Genomic DNA, 16,560 nt, shown 5'->3' with positions numbered 1-16,560 from the left:
TGAAGGCGGTATGAATGCAAGTGCCATAAGGCACTTTACTTTTGTATTAAAAGCACAATCCCTTTGATATCGAACCTTAAACCCAATATTTGTCATTCTTACAGAAATGAAAATAACAGCCTGTTACATTTGCAGAAGGGAAAATGTCAGAAAAAAATTAAAAAACTAGCTGGTTCGAAATCAATCATTAAATTTTCAGGTTCTAGAGACTCGAGTAAATCTTTAACCTTTTGAAAAAACCTATTGTAAGATTCCTTAGTCTTATTCAGAAGGAGACCGTAAACTCGTGGGATGCATGCATGTCCTATGATGACATGTAGAGTATACAACCGATAGAAGATTTCAAGACAAACCTTAATTGTTCCATCGCATGCCCAATTTGTATGTCTTTCTAGATCGTGTAACCATGCAATCGTACCAAAGATCAACATTCTGTTTTCATCTTCCATTCCACTATCATAAAGTAAAAAATCTTTCTTCGGGAATTACATAACCGATTCTTGTTCTTGGAATAGGCGGGGCCTTTTCTTCTTTTTGTCTCCATCTTCTTATGTTTCTTGACAAATTTGAAGTTGATGGCATAAGAGAGCGTCCTGAATTTTCTAATTCCTCGCATGCAGCACCAATCAATGATCCTGAAGCTAGCTGGGATTTCAGTGCATTTTCTTTCATATGTGCAATTGTTTTTTGCTTTTTATGTTTGCTTGGGTTCGCTGGATGGGTATGCTCACTTACAGTTTTACAGATGGAAATCTCTTCAATATTCCGTCTTGTATGTACTCTTGCTTTGCAGTTTTTTTCAACACACTTCCAATAAACCTTGCCCCATATTCTCTTTCTTACCTGTAAATGAAGTTGGAATTATCTACGAGCTTATCACAACCTCTGGTGCTTCTGATAGTGTACGGCATCGTAGGGGTTTAAGTTTCAACTGATAAAAGTAGATAATACAAAGGTTTAAGATGAAAAAAAAGAAGAAAAAGAAAAAAATATGGTAAACTACCGAATTTGTAATGACCTCATTTAAACATTTAACGACGGGTGTCAAAATTTATAACGACCCTTCTCTCTCTCTCTCTCTCTCTCTCTCTCTCTCTCTCTCTCTCTCTCTCTCTCTCTCTTTCTCTTCATTCTTTTTTTTAATCTATACATGACAAAGCATATACTTTTTACAGTGAAATGTCCTTGCGGCAAAATATCCGTACGGCAATTTTTCTTACGGCAAAATGTCTTACAATCAATTGTCCTACGGCAAATTTGTTTATGGCAAATTGTCCGGTCTAACCTAAGGACATAAGATTAACAGTTAAGTATATGTAAGTGCAATTCTGTTTTATTTTCTATAGTGTTAACGTATTATTTATTCATTAATTGTCAAAATTAAATATTTTTATAAATTGATTTATAGCGAAACAAGTGATTATATAATTTCTTTTTTATAGAGTGTCATTTTGTCTTAGTCTAAGGGTTAGTTCAGATTTAATATTTCAAGTGATTTATTTTGGTGTTATTTTTTTGGAATTTGTTAATTTTTTATGGAATATATCCATTTTTGTAAAGTGTATATTATTTTGATCACCAATACTTTTCTCAGTGCTTTGCTCGTATCCCCTGACTAAGAATGGAAGTAAGAGGTTGATTTAAGAACAGTTCTCGTTAAAAGTGAAGTAATTGCCCAGTTATGTTTTGAGTGTAAAGTAAAGAGAACTTTTAGATATCCAGTGTTCATATATGTTATTGCCTGGGAGTTGCGTATTATTCTCAGAGCTCAGAGGTTATCTAGTGTCTGTCAAGATATGTAATATAAAGCAGGTGAGTTTTGGAGCTTAGAAATTTACGTAAGTCACTAGTATATATATATATATATATATATATATATATATATATATATATATATATATATATACCTTTCCGTTTACGTCAGCTCTCCCCGATCCTTGGTTAGGGGAGAGAGGAAAAGTCTACCATGGTGAGAGAGGGTGCTAAGTACGTGTACATGTATGTGCATATCTATTGAAATTTTTAGCCATCCTGGTCTTCAATTTTGCGAGTTTTACACCAATGTTGATTTATATATACTGTGATGAAGAGACTCCCGTACTGATTTGGCATGTTTGATTAGGCCTACTTTTGTGTTATTTCATTTGGCATCCCACTTGTTAACAATTTATGTTCAAGTCCAGATGATAAAGGGATGGTTTCTAAACCATTGTAATACATTGCCGTTATGGACAGAAAAATCATCCATCACTACACACACTGATTCCAGCTCAGTAATCACTAGATTCCTCATTGATTGAACCAAGTTATCTTCTAGAATTTCCGCCCAGAGAGGCTGTGCAACCTTTCATTAATCTTGATTCATTCTCAGCTAAATTTCTGCCGTGATTCTTCATCGCCTCCTTATCGGCTGCATAGTTTCAGGCCCGTACCTATAAAAATAACTATCGGCCTATATACGAAAAAGTATGAACAGTAACTTACATTATATAACATAATACATTGACCCATAATATTAATCGAGATGAATGGCACAGTGTGCACATAATCAATCACTTGATCCTATCATTTGCCTCTGTGTGTAAATGTTAATTTTGCTTAGGCTTATCTCTTCAAAGGTTCTCAGTATAATAACTAAAACAATACATTGTTATATACTGTATGCTTATATCCTTTTTGTTATACACTACTAAATCAAACTTTGAGCAATGATGTATTTAGGTTGTAGAAATTAAAATGAACAATAAGTTTGACACTGATTTATTGGTCGCCTATAGAATATTAATACCACAATTATTTAAGATACATTCTCATTTTTCATTGTAATCTTCACTACTACAATTATTCAACGTTCTTTTTCCACACACACACAAGAAAAAAATATCTTTATTTTTCTTTATTTACTCTACTTTCTTCACTGGCAATTATTGAGCAATCTTAAGTAAATCAGATTTCAAAATATTTTCTGACACCCCGTAACAATGAATTTTTCTTTTATTTGTTTGTCCAATCATTTTTTTTTCAATTCTCATCCATATGAAGTATAATTACACTGTAAAGAGAATAGCTCTTTTTCTTGTGCATATAAAAGAGAATATTATTTACTGAACGAAACCAAGAGCTTATCTTGGGTGCGCGCAAATCGCCTCGGTTAACTAAGGATGGAATCCAGGAAAGGTGTGTGGTTAATGACATTATTCGACACAATGACCTTATCTAATATGGTCTGGCAAAATGATTATGATATATGGCAAATTGTAGGAAATTATTTAAATGACTGAGGTAGTGGCATGCCATTAAAAGATGCTAAAAGAAGTAATATTTGAGACAATGTCCACACGACAACACAAATGTTATTTTACTCTGCCATGGGCAAATCACTGAATTTTTGGACGGGGAGGATCTCGTTCAAAATCCTGTGCTCAATTCAGTGAAGTGTGAACGAACATAAATATTCAACAGCATCGGCTGCATCAATGTTACCAAGAAGAGCAACTCTACCTTTCAGAAGGGAACAGAGGCAAGAGACAGGGAAAGGTCCGACTGACCATATATACAGATGAATAGCGCCTAGCCACCTCTCCATCAAGTTAAGACCAGGGAGGGCTAGGCATTGGATGCTGAGGGCTCAGTAGGTATACCTATAGGCTCCATCAAATCTCCCGTCCAGCGAATGTCAGGCGGGGACGTTTCTAACAGGCTAAAGCAGTTGTCAACTGCATTAGTTAAGAATTAAAAGCACATTCATGTTGTCCCCTCTATTCAATATTTTTACTTTGGTTACTAAAAATTAAGTGATAGTAAAATTTGAGGTTAATGTCTGATAGTCTGATTAGGTTAATCTTCGATAAAGCAGCTTTCTGGTCAACTTTGTATCCAACTTTAAATACACATTGCTTAACATATATATTCATAACGTTTATATCTTTTATATAAATACAAAGCAGGTTATCCTGTTAGGTGACTTTCCAGTAGAGTCAACGGCCTTACCCCTTGGTATAAAGAAATCATACCTCCGTACATTACCCATAAACAATATTCCTATTGAAAATAATATTTTGTGTATGGTTAAACTGGCTACTGAATAATCATCAATCCATTCCACGAGATTCTTTTCATGAAGTTATATTCGGAACTGACTATTTTTCAACTATATTCAGAACACAATCGAGGTGCAGGGTTGAACTCAGATTATGTAATAAAGGTGTCAAATGTACGAAACTCGTCATAATAATTATGATTTGTATTTAACAAGACTGGTTTATAGAATTGGTATAAAGATTTTCCTAGGAATAAATTACTTCTGAATTTAAAAGTTTCTTCATTAAATTTGTATTACCAGAAGATAACAAAAAGCTCGTCTTTATCACAAACGTGGCATTGTTTCTGAAGAACTTTACCAAAAATATTGTATGGTGCAGAAGTCTCCTAATTTATTCTAATTAGAGACATTGATCCAACCATTGAAGACAATGGATGTTCTCTTCAATCAGAGCACGTTTAAGCGAAGCAAATCATCTACAATGTTATCAAATACTTTCGTCGGGAAAAAAAATAAACGGTGGAGCTTTAATTGCCATTACAAGATTGATGGATCGGGTGATTGCTGGAATAGGAATTAATGAAAATAAAACCATATACAGTATATCGAGTTTGTCGAACAATTGTAGGCCTAATTTTTGTATCCATTTCTTACAGATTTAGAGTAGCCTAGAGTAGTACAAATTGTTTTACTCAAAGTATATACAGAAGTGATTACCAAGTGTCAGTTTCCTTGCCTACTATTATAAAATTGATAGGTATATGCAAGCTCATTTATAAAAAAGGCAATTCTATATTAAGCTGTTTTATCTACGTTCTGCCGCTGAAATCTTGGTTTGGTATCGTCCCTGCTCGGCGTCAATCCTCTTCTTCAGAGCCTGTATTTCATCATTGTTCAGAGACAGCCTTAGTCCTAAAAAGCCCATGATTGCCAAAAGAGCAAAGCCTGCCCCAACAAGGTGTTCGAAGGAAGGATAATGTTCGATCGTGGCGCCGTAGACACTTGTGAAGATGGCGCTGATCGCGATAGGCCAGAACACCTCCAGGACGGCCAGCATAGCGAACACTCTGCCAATCTCATTTTCATCACAAATCTGAAAAAAATATATTTAGGCTGATTAAAGTTGAGAAGATATTAAATGAAAATTAAATTCGTTATTTGAATTATATACAAGAATAAAAAGACAGATATATTGATCTCAAAATGAAGAAAGCTTCACGAAACCTCTTCAGCAGTTTATTTAAAACGATTCTGCAAAATTCTTGAATGCTCTGATTAAAAATGTTTCTGTTTTTGAGTCAAGTATTTTGTATTGGTTTCTTTCTCTATTACTTGCAAATGCAGATTACTAGGTGAATGAAGAATATGTTTGTAACACAGCAATTCTAAATTGCAGTGTTACAAATATATATTTCATTAAATAATTTCTTTCCTGAAATCCTTTGAAATTGTGAACATATATATATATATATATATATATATATATATATATATGTATATATATATATATATACATATATATATATATATATATATATATATATATATATATATACATATATATATATATATATACATATATATATATATATATATATATATATATATATATATATATATATATATATATATATATACATATATATATATATATATATATATATATATATATATATATATATATATATATATATATGCCATGATCACCAAAGCTGTACTAGTCAGGGCCACCCATCCTAGGTTGGTTTGCTGTGATAGATCATACGAAAAACTCTCACCATCACCAGTATATCCTGGCCACCATGGTGATGAAAACTGCCCAAACCCCAGACCCCAGACATGAATTGACAAGTGTGAGGCCTTTTCTTGCAGTGGACTTGAATCGGCTACATTTGTTTGTTGTTGTTGTTGTCATATATGTAAAAAACTCTTTTGGAACATAATGATACACTATGTTATTCTTATTGAACACAGTTGACCAACCTGTTTCTGTTTTCATAAGACAGCCCTTTTCAAGTTTTTTTTTTTTTTTTTAATGCAATGAACTATATCATTATGACAAATCTGAAGAAAAGGTTGATTAATTGTTGATATATATGTTTTTACTTTTTTGTATTTATTTAATTTCTTCTGCCAACAGATGTTTGGGCAAATAATCCCTGGCTATAATCATGGCTATATCACAGGTCTTGTCAGCTTAGCGCAAATTTCGATAAACATACATATTGATGGATTTGTAATTACTTCTGCGGACAACAGGGAATTTTGCTCTTCTTAAGAGTTCAGCGTAATTACATCTTATTTTGTCTGGAATCTCAAATTCCAGACAAATTCCAGTTATACAATAAGTTAAACTCAAGGATTTATTATTCTTGCAAAATATTTTTTTTTTTTTTTGCGTAATTCAGTTGAATGCAAGGACAAACAGTGCTGCATTGCCTTCTTTCTCTCCTTCCTCCCTCCCTTTCATCCCGTCTGTACTATTCCCGTTTTCTCCAGCATTACACAATATTATGTTGCCAAAATGGCAAGATGCAGGGCAATCATATTCTCATTTAGTAGTTGTTAATGATTATTTTGAAATATTTTTAGACTCAATAAGAATATATTTAACTTATGTATGAGAAGGAAGGAGATTCTGATTTGATAGATTAAGATTGCCTTGCAGCTTTGGCATGACGCGGGCTCTTGAGCATGGGCAGCCCACAGTAGAGGTAAATCTTGAAAGGGGTCAACATAGGTCCAAGAAAGATGGTGACTGGACCGGAAAGGAGTTGAAAGCTTAAAACTCCACGGGGTCTGGCAGCTACAGTTCAGTACACCTACAGTAAACTCGTTCCTCTTGGGTCCTCGAGAAATTTGCTTTTGTTTATAGTGTACTATCCTTGCTAGTTGAGTGCCAGGGATGAAATTATGGAATGGGGAATTTTTAGTATAATTCGTAAGAAAATATAGAAAATCTGTGTGGAATATAACCAGAACAAAGAATCAGAGCAGCCATGATTTTGACGTGATATGTCAAGTTAATGTTTAAAACGGTAATATTTGACCATTCGTTACGATTCCAGTAAACGAAGGTGATTCGTTGCTGACATTTCTTTTCATTCTGAATCATCGGTTCATCTGGTTATGGTTTTGAGATGTAGTGATAAATTGCATAGTATTTCCAGGAATCAAATTGTAAAATGTTCTTCCAAAAGTCTCCAGAACTACGACCAAAACTTCAAGCCAGGCCCTCAAAACGCCGCAAGCACTTCTTGCAACCGTATATGACCAGACTACTATATGAAAATATTCATGGTAAAAACAGTTATTTACAATCGAACAAGTTTTAAAAGATCGAATCACTCATTGAACTGAGTTAGATAAATGTGGTAACCTGATATAAGTTTTTTTGATTTACACAATTCATTTCTTTTGTACCCTTCCTCTGTACTTCTTTGCAATTGTTACTTTCATTCTACATATTTTTTCTTTTACTCTAAAGCTGTACTCATGTTTTTACGCATACTATAGCCACTTTTTCTTAAAATAAAAACTTGCCAAGATTGGAAAACACACAATTCTTTCAGTAAGTAAAGCATCAAACAGCGATAAAATGGCATAAAAGGAGCAGCAAATATATTTTGCTTTAGCTGAAATAAGAATGGAATAAAACTATTTGAAAGATAAACAAAGATAAACACAACAATTATTTTACTCAAATCACACACTCTCACTCTCACTCTCCCCCCCACACACACATACACACACACACACACACACACACACACACATATATATATATATATATATATATATATATATACATATATATGTATGCATATACATATATATATATATATGTATATATATGTATATATATATATATATATATATATATATATATATATATATATATATATATATATATATATATACACATCATCCTCGTCTTCCATTGAAAAACAAATAGAAAGGGTTGTCATGAACTGCACACTCTGGTAACGCGAGATCTGTTTCTGAATCTTTTCATTTCCGATTACAACTATGATATACTCAACCAGCTTTGTTACTGAAAAGTTGTGTGACACTTCCAATGTTGCCATAGAATGTTTACTTGGTATTGCAAAACAACACAGAATTTGCAATGCTTGCTTACCAGAATGCATGAAATATCACCTGAGGTTGGGCTTAAGATAAATAGAAAAAAAAAAAAAAAAAAACAGAAATGATGAGAACGGAATATGTAATGGAAGATGAAATATCATTGGGAGGAGAAAGGATTAATGAGGTAGAATCATTTAAGTATCTAGGAACTATGATCTCCAATACAGAGCCTTTAGAATTAGAGTTTAGTGAAAGAATGAAAAAAAAGATCAGACAATGGCTAGGGTAAGTAGAATTTGGAAATCAAATCGCCATGAAATTACATATAAAAAATAAGACTATATATCAGTTTAGTGAGATTGATGTTACAGTATGGTCATGGTATGATAATGAAAAAATCTCTAATAGATTTAGTAGATTTGAGAAAAAAGCCCTCAGAGGGATATTGGGAGTTAAATGGTTGGGCAGGATTAGGAATGAAACTATAAGAGAGATTAATCGAGTGCCATATGTGGACAAGATCACGATGAAGGGTAGATGGAGATGGTTTGGGCATTCTGTTTGCAGTTACCAAGAGAGATTAGTTCAGCAAACGTTTAACTTGTCTCCACAAGGTACTAGAAGAGTTGGATAACTCAGGCCTACATGGCTAAGGACTATGAATCGTGAAGTAGGAAATGATGAATGGAGAAGTATTGATTTAAAAGCTCAAGATAGAGACCACTGGTGAAATCTAACTCAGGCCCTTTGCGTCAATAGGGGTAGGAAGAGATGATGATGATGATGATAATGGTCAGTGAGGGACTCAATACTCTCGAGTGTGAGGCAGAGTTGCTCCATAACAAGCCATGAAGAGAAATGACAATCTAATTATCGAAAGTAAACGGCGTCTTATAATATGTTCTAGTTAGTCAGGATATAATTTTTGCTTACCAGCGTGTTTTTTTCCAACTTCTAGGTATATGAGACCTAATTAGTAGCAATTCATTCAAATCACCCTTTCTGATTGCACATGGAGGAAATAAACATAGGAAAAAGAGATTTCTATCTCCTATCACGATCAAAGTCAGGACTCGTGGACGAGTGTGTCTTTTCTCTCTTTTTTTTTTTTTTTAGTTAAAACACGTATGAAAATAGCAGTGACTTGTGTGTCATAGTTACCTATGCATAACATCATTGCTAAGTGAAACGACTTCTATCGAAACCAAAACACATAATACACACACACACACACACACACACACACACATATATATATATATATATATATATATATATGAGAGAGAGAGAGAGAGAGAGAGAGAGAGAGAGAGAGAGAGAGAGAGAGAGAGAATATATAATGTATATATATATATATATATATATATATATATATATATATATATATATATATATACATATATATATATATATATATATATATATATATCTATATATATATTTATATATACTGTATATATATGTATATATATACATATATATATATATATGTATAAATATATATATATATATATATATATATATATATATATATGTATATATATATATATATATATATATATATATATATATATATATATATATATATATATATATATATATATATATATGTATATGTGTGTGTGCGTGTGAGCGTGTGAGTGCTTTTATATCGGTACATTTTTATTGACATTTAAAACTTTCATTTCATACAAACCTTTGTTAATCTGCTCCTGATAGCGACGCTGCCATACTCCACTGGAATGAAGATGAAAACGTAAGGAACCCACCACTGGCTTTCTGAAGTTGTCATCCCAAAAGCTAAGAGTCGACAGAATAGGACTATAAGAGTCATACCTCCCACAGAACAGTCATGGAGACGCAGGTATACGAAAACCGGAGTTAAGCAAATCATTGCAATCGATGAACCGATATCATCAACAATCTTGTATATACTGTATGAGTTTATGTCCCAGTTAAGAACTCGCAATACCCATAAGTAAAAGTTTTGTGGATACGTACCCATTATCATAAGCATGAGGCATAATAAAAGCATAATGTGCCATCTCCCGTTTCCTTGCCGCTTTCTTAAGCAAGCACGAAATAAATCTACTACATTCTTAGGGTTCCACAAACGCTGTTGTTTGGAGATTTCTTTATTTTGTTCGATCAGTTTCTTATTATCTTTTATGAGGAAAAGAGAGTAAAAGAAGCAAAGTAGGTAAAGGAACGTGCTAAAACCAAAGACCCAACAGAACCCTCCAGCATCATAGATCAGGGTTCCCATAGCAGTACCGGCTGGAGATCCCAAACCCCAGATACCTTTCATTAAAGCAAGTCGTTTGGTTCGAGCTTCAGCCTTTGACATATCAGACATGTAACTGTAGATGGCCATGTAGAATAAAGACCACCCGCCTCCGAACGATGTAAAAAATGAGGCTACATACAAAATTTCTGGAGGCCAAGTTGGAAAAAAAGAAACCAAAAGATAAGTTGCGGAACTAAGGGTGGTACCAAATATTGATAGAAGTATAGGTAATCTCCTTCCTCTTTGATCGCTCCAAGATGCGATAAATGATAACAGTAACACGGGAATTATGCTTGCTATTAGTTTTTCACGAAAGTGAAAAATATTAACCCGTTTCTGCACTTCCACTTGTATACTTTCGTGGTTTCCATCGTTCATTTTCTCACATACTTCACTGGGATAACCAAGTGTTACCCTGCAGTACCTATCAAGCTTCAGATTCTCAGTTGGAGCTAATGAACCAGTCATAGACATTGCATTCAGAAACAACATAGGTTCAATCGTGATCGCGCTGAAAACATCCTTGGCCGATATCAAGGCTTTACGGAGCCTTGCGCACACCATTGTCCCTATCATAAGACTGCAAGATAAAGGCTGAAATATGTTGAAGTAACTTTGTAACTTTCCTTATCATAATTATCGTCTTCCTCTTGAATAGATAGTTGGCTTTTTCAGTCGCAAAATATTACCAATGCCTAATTGTTTTATTACTATCTTTATTATTACTAGCTAAGCTACAACCTTAGTTGGAAAAGCAGGATGCTATTAGCCCAAGGTCTTCAATAGGGAAAAATAGCAAAGTTAGGAAAGGAAAAAAGGAAATAAATACACTATATAAGAAGTAATGAATAATTAGATTGAATTATTTTAAGAAGAGTTACAACTTATGTCAGCCAGCTGCAAATTTGAACTTTTGAAGTTCCACCGATTCAACTACCCGATTAGGAAGATTATTCCACAACTTGATCAAAATTGGAATAAAAATTCTAGAATACTGTAAAGTATGGAGCCTCATGCTGGAGAAGGCCTTACTATTGCAATTAGCTGCATACCTAGTATTACGAACAGGAAGGTACTGTCTGGGAAGATCGGAATGTGAGGGATGGTAAGAATTATGAAAAAAGAAAACTTATGTAACAGGCATAACAAACTTATTGATATCTAGATTAGGAATAAGAAATTTAATCGACTGTAAGTTCCTGTCCAAAAAATTAAAATGAGAATCAGCAGCTGAAGACCAGGCAGGAGAACAATACTAGAAACAAGATAGAATGAAAGAATTAAAATACTTTTTCAGAATAGATCGATCACCGAAATTGTTAAAAGACTTTCTAAATAAACAAATATTTTTGTGCAATTGAAAAAGACACAGACCTAATGTGTTTCTTAAAAGTAAATTAATTGGCTGTCAAGAATCACACATAAAATTTTAAAAGAGTTATACAGAGTTAAAGAAACATTATAAATGCTAAGATCCGGATGTTGAGGAGCAACTTTTTTTGACCTACTTACGATCATTTTTTGAAGTTTATCAGGATTCGTCTTCATGCCCCATAATTTGTGCCATGCACCCATTTTAGTAGATCTCTGTTAAGGGAATTAGAAACCTCAGATCTACATTCAGGGGATAGAATTGATACAAAGATAGCAGTATCATCTGCACATGCAACGAGCTTGTTTTCTAGGTCAAACCACATGTGTATATAGTATGAAAAGTAATAGAAAAAAAAAAAACACTACCCTGAGGAACACCACATATCACATTCCTATACTCACTATGGTGTTAATCAACAGCAACTCTTTGCCATCTATTACTTAAAAGCTCATTGATGATGCCAAGAAAAGATCCACCCACACCCAACTGTTTGAGTTTGAAAACAAAGGCCTCATGATTAACATGGTCAAAGGCAGCACTAAAATCAAGGCCGATCTTACGAATTTCTTGACCACAACTAAGGGATTTCTGTACAGCATTGGATAATATAAGAAGAGCATAACATGTTCCAAGGCCTTTTTGAAAGCAAAATTGCAAATTAGGGAACAGATGATTCCCTTCAGGAAACTTATTTAGACGTTTTGCCAAAAGACGTTCAAAACTTTGGATAATATGGGAATTATGAAAATTTAGCGGTAATTAGTTGGACTTGAGCTACCATAAACATAATTACTTATTGGAGTAACATTACCAATTCGGAAACCTCTTCTTACTAATTTTCTCAAAATAACATATAACTTTGGAGCTAAGAAATGTACAGCCTTTATAAAAACCAAGGAAAAATACGATTTAAGAGTACAAGAGAGCTTTAATTTAAGAAAAGCTATACTAGTTAGTTTAGCCTCAGGAAAACAAGAATGAAGACCAAGTTTCTCATTTCTCTACTTAATGTCAAACACATCAGCCAAAAAGGGTTGCATTTTACTTTGGACATTGAGTGACAGAGCCATCTGGGTTTAAGTTAGGGAAGAACTGTTGCATCTACTCCAAAGAGTGCAGATTTAAGGGTAGTCCACCACTTGTGTTTCTGGGTTGTACCAATAAGGGCTTCTTTTATGGATAAATTGTATTCCCTTTCAGTTGAAGTATAAACTAAACTATCTGAGCTAAAGCTTCTCCAGATAAGCACGTCTACAATCATCATTGAACCATGGTTTGTCTTTCACTCGGCACCTTAGAACACGGGAAGGGATACGCCTATCAATTATGTTGACTAGATTCTCATTCAAAGGGACAACAGGATCAACACTATTATACATTTGTGGCCAATTGCAGCCCAAAAGATCACTCAAAATGCCATTCCAATCTGCTTGAGATTTTATATAAATCTTTCATGAATATTATACATCAGAAACAGGCTGCTCAATCTTCATTACTGATGAAATCAAGGCATGATTAGATGTTCCCTCTGGAGAACCAACCTTGCTTGTTATAACCGCAGAAGAGTCGGTGTATACGAGGTCCAAGCAGTTACCAGACCTGGGAGTAGCTTCATTTATGATTTGCTCACAGTCTGATTCTGAGGCAAAGTGCAAAGCTCTTAAGCCATGGTGACCACTACCAACAGTGAACATTGAAATCACTAACAAAAACAAAAGAGACTAGTCTATCATTTTCTTGTATCTTGGCCATAATGGCAAGACGACAGTCAGAGATAGAATGATCCATATCTGGATTCCGGTAGATCGAACACAAATAGTTATGCATCCCACAAACTTTTATTATCTGTATATAATGACATTCATATTCAAAGGAGGACTTATGAGAAGCAGAGTACGCAGTCCTAATATACACCGCCATTCCCCTGGCCCTAGGAATGGCATCCCGTTTTAAAATTATTGACTTCTTAAAACCAGTTATAAGGAACTCAGAGGAGTATCTCATAATAGAAACTAAAGTTTCTGAGCCCAAAAGACTATCATATGCTCTGGACGCAACTGTAATATCTTGAATATTTGCACGTAGATCACGAATATTGCATTACAGTAGATGATACTGACGAAGTCTAGTATTTACATACTGGTCCAGGATTTCGCTCAATGTCTCCAGACTGCATAAATATTAATAGAGATAGAAAATATACATCATGCTTAAATACTAAACTAACAATAATAATAAAAAAAACAATACGTATAAAAATCAGGCTATATATCAGTTTAGTGAGATCGGTGTTACTGTATGGACATGAGTTGTGGTATGACAATGAAACTATATCCAACAGATTTTGCAAGTTTGAGAACAAAGCTCACAGAAGAATATTAGGAGTGAAATGACAGGATAGGATTAGAAACGAAACTATAAGTGAGATTACTCGATTGCTATATTTGGATGAGATCAGGGTGAGGGGTAGATGGAGATTGTTTGGGCATGCTCATCGTACTCCCCAAGAGAGATTAGTTCACCAAACTTTCAACTGTGCTCTGCAAGGCACTAGAAGAGTTGGAAGACTAAGGCTTACCAGGTTGAGAAATATGAAGCATGAAGTATTAGATGATGACTGGAGAAATATTGATCTAAAAGCTCAAGATAGAGACGACTGGCAAAGTCTAACTGAGGCCCTTTGCATTAATAGGTGTAGGAGGAGATGATGATGATGATGATGATGATGATGAATGCATGATTACACTAAATCTATTGGTGATTTCTCCAGCTAATTTTGTAATCAATATATTTAACTTACTATATTTGATATTATTTCAAATAGAAAAATTGTTTACAATTGTTGACAATTAACAACTATATGAATGTTTTCCTCGTACTATGAAACACAAAATCAAATTGATCATCTAATTTGACGATCAACATGCTAATTGCAGCTCCTTAATGTTTTTTTTCTCTCTCTCTCTCTCTCTCTCTCTCTCTCTCTCTCTCTCTCTCTCTCTCTCTCTCTCTCTCTAGGAAATTTTCATATTAATTAGCATTTATAAGAGAAAAGAAATGAAAAACGCTATCAAGGATTTCCTGGGTTTCCACAAATTTTCTGGAAAGAAAAGAAAAGAAAAAAATAACATTAATGGCCGTGGTTTGAACCTGGGAAGATAACTTGAACATCAATAATGTTGGATAAAGCAAAAAATATTTATGCCCTTTAGTGTGTCTGACTCCCAAAATATTAGGCTCTACCTTTGAGTGTCTGGTGTGCCTAATGCAGCAGGGAATATGTCTGGCAAGTGTCACTTTGTAATTTATCTTTCATTTCAAATTAGGCTACAGTGGTTACCTTCAGTAACTTTTATGTTCTATCTCCATCAATTTATCCAGAGCAGAGGGTGGGGGTCAACCTTTGGGCGTGTCTGGCAGGCACAATGTATCAGATAATTTGTCTGACATTGGTCATGAACTCCCTGATATGCGTAGAAGTATATAAACTTTGTTTCAAGTGGTACCGAGATTGTTTGCTCAAACCTATTCTTTTAGACCTATTCTTTGTTTCTGGCGGCCGTAAGGCAGCAATCAGTATTTCTGTCAAGGGTCACTTTATACTCTTTAAGCTGCTATCTTTCATTCTAAAGTAGTTTAATTCAGTATCTTTTATGTTTTATTTACGTAGATTTTTCCAGAGCAGAGGGAGGAGTCAACTTTTGGGTATGTCTGGGAGGCATAATGCAGCAGACAATATGTCTGGCATTGACTATTGTGAACTCCATGAGATGTGTAGAAGTATATAAACTTTTTTTCAAATGGTAAAAAGAATGTTTGGTGTAGCTTTTTTTTTCTAGCCAGCAAAGATTTTGCCTGGCATGAACCATTTCTTAATGAGTATGATGTGTACCCTATCATGAAATGCATTGTGTGTGGTACACATGTACGTTTGATGAAACTGATTTTTTTTTTCACCCCTTTTGAGAGTCCACGGGACTAACGTTTCAGTTGATTCCCGGGAGACGTCCAGTTCTTCATAAGGGATATAATTTTCTATGTGACCTCGTACTGCACAAGTGGTACCACGTTCGTATGACCAAACTCTACCTAGCTACCGGCCTATAAGTTGGAATTACGATAACTTCCCGTTTGATCAACGGGGATGGATAGTTTGACAATCGCTGACATTTTTTTCAGAAGCAAAAAGGGATACCCTTTTTTTATTGACATCTTATCCGATAAATGTTTGAAACAAAATTCTTATTATAATATCCAACAATACACAAATACTGATATTGATATTTTTTTCCCATTTTTAAAAAGAAAGGCATTTGAATAGGCTGCTCTCTCCCTTTATTCCTATTCGGTCTCCTTTTTTTCATAACTTTCTTTGCTACCGGTGAGTTTCACAATATCATCAGCATACCCAAAAATAACTCTATGTATAATAAAGGGAATGGGGGAGAGTAAACTGCTCTGCCTTGCCCCAGTATTGATGTTAAAGATAGCCTCTCCATCAGCTACAGTACTCTACTGATCTTTATAGGTACTTTTCATTGTTCTTAGTAGCAGTTCAGAGACCCCATTATTTTGCGCTACTTCCCAAAGTTATTATAGGGAAACTCTGTCAAAATCTTTCTCAAATTCGAGAAAGCATTGTTGTTGGACTTGATTAAATTCTGATTTCTTTCCCAAGAAGATTCTTAAAGCAGATATTTGATCTGTTGTTCAGTAACCTGTTCTGAAACTGCTCTGACTCTCACATAGCTTGTCCTATACTACCAG

General features: G+C 34.3%; 1 protein-coding gene across 1 annotated transcript; it reads right to left on the bottom strand.

Moving 5' to 3' along the window:
- Positions 1-2,789: 2,789 nt before the first annotated feature.
- LOC137653655 (lysosomal proton-coupled steroid conjugate and bile acid symporter SLC46A3-like) lies at positions 2,790-10,984 on the bottom strand. The gene is made up of 2 exons (XM_068387230.1): positions 9,828-10,984; positions 2,790-5,135 (listed from the first exon to the last, which is right to left on the bottom strand). The coding sequence occupies exons 1-2, from the start codon at positions 10,980-10,982 to the stop codon at positions 4,848-4,850; spliced, it is 1,443 nt and encodes a 480-aa protein (XP_068243331.1). The 5' UTR covers positions 10,983-10,984; the 3' UTR covers positions 2,790-4,847.
- Positions 10,985-16,560: the final 5,576 nt, after the last annotated feature.

Source organism: Palaemon carinicauda, chromosome 1 (genome assembly GCF_036898095.1).
Source record: "Palaemon carinicauda isolate YSFRI2023 chromosome 1, ASM3689809v2, whole genome shotgun sequence".
NCBI classification, from domain to species: Eukaryota; Metazoa; Arthropoda; class Malacostraca; order Decapoda; family Palaemonidae; genus Palaemon; species Palaemon carinicauda.
Note: the sequence above shows the minus strand (reverse complement) of the source record. Positions and strands in the feature narration are given on the sequence as shown.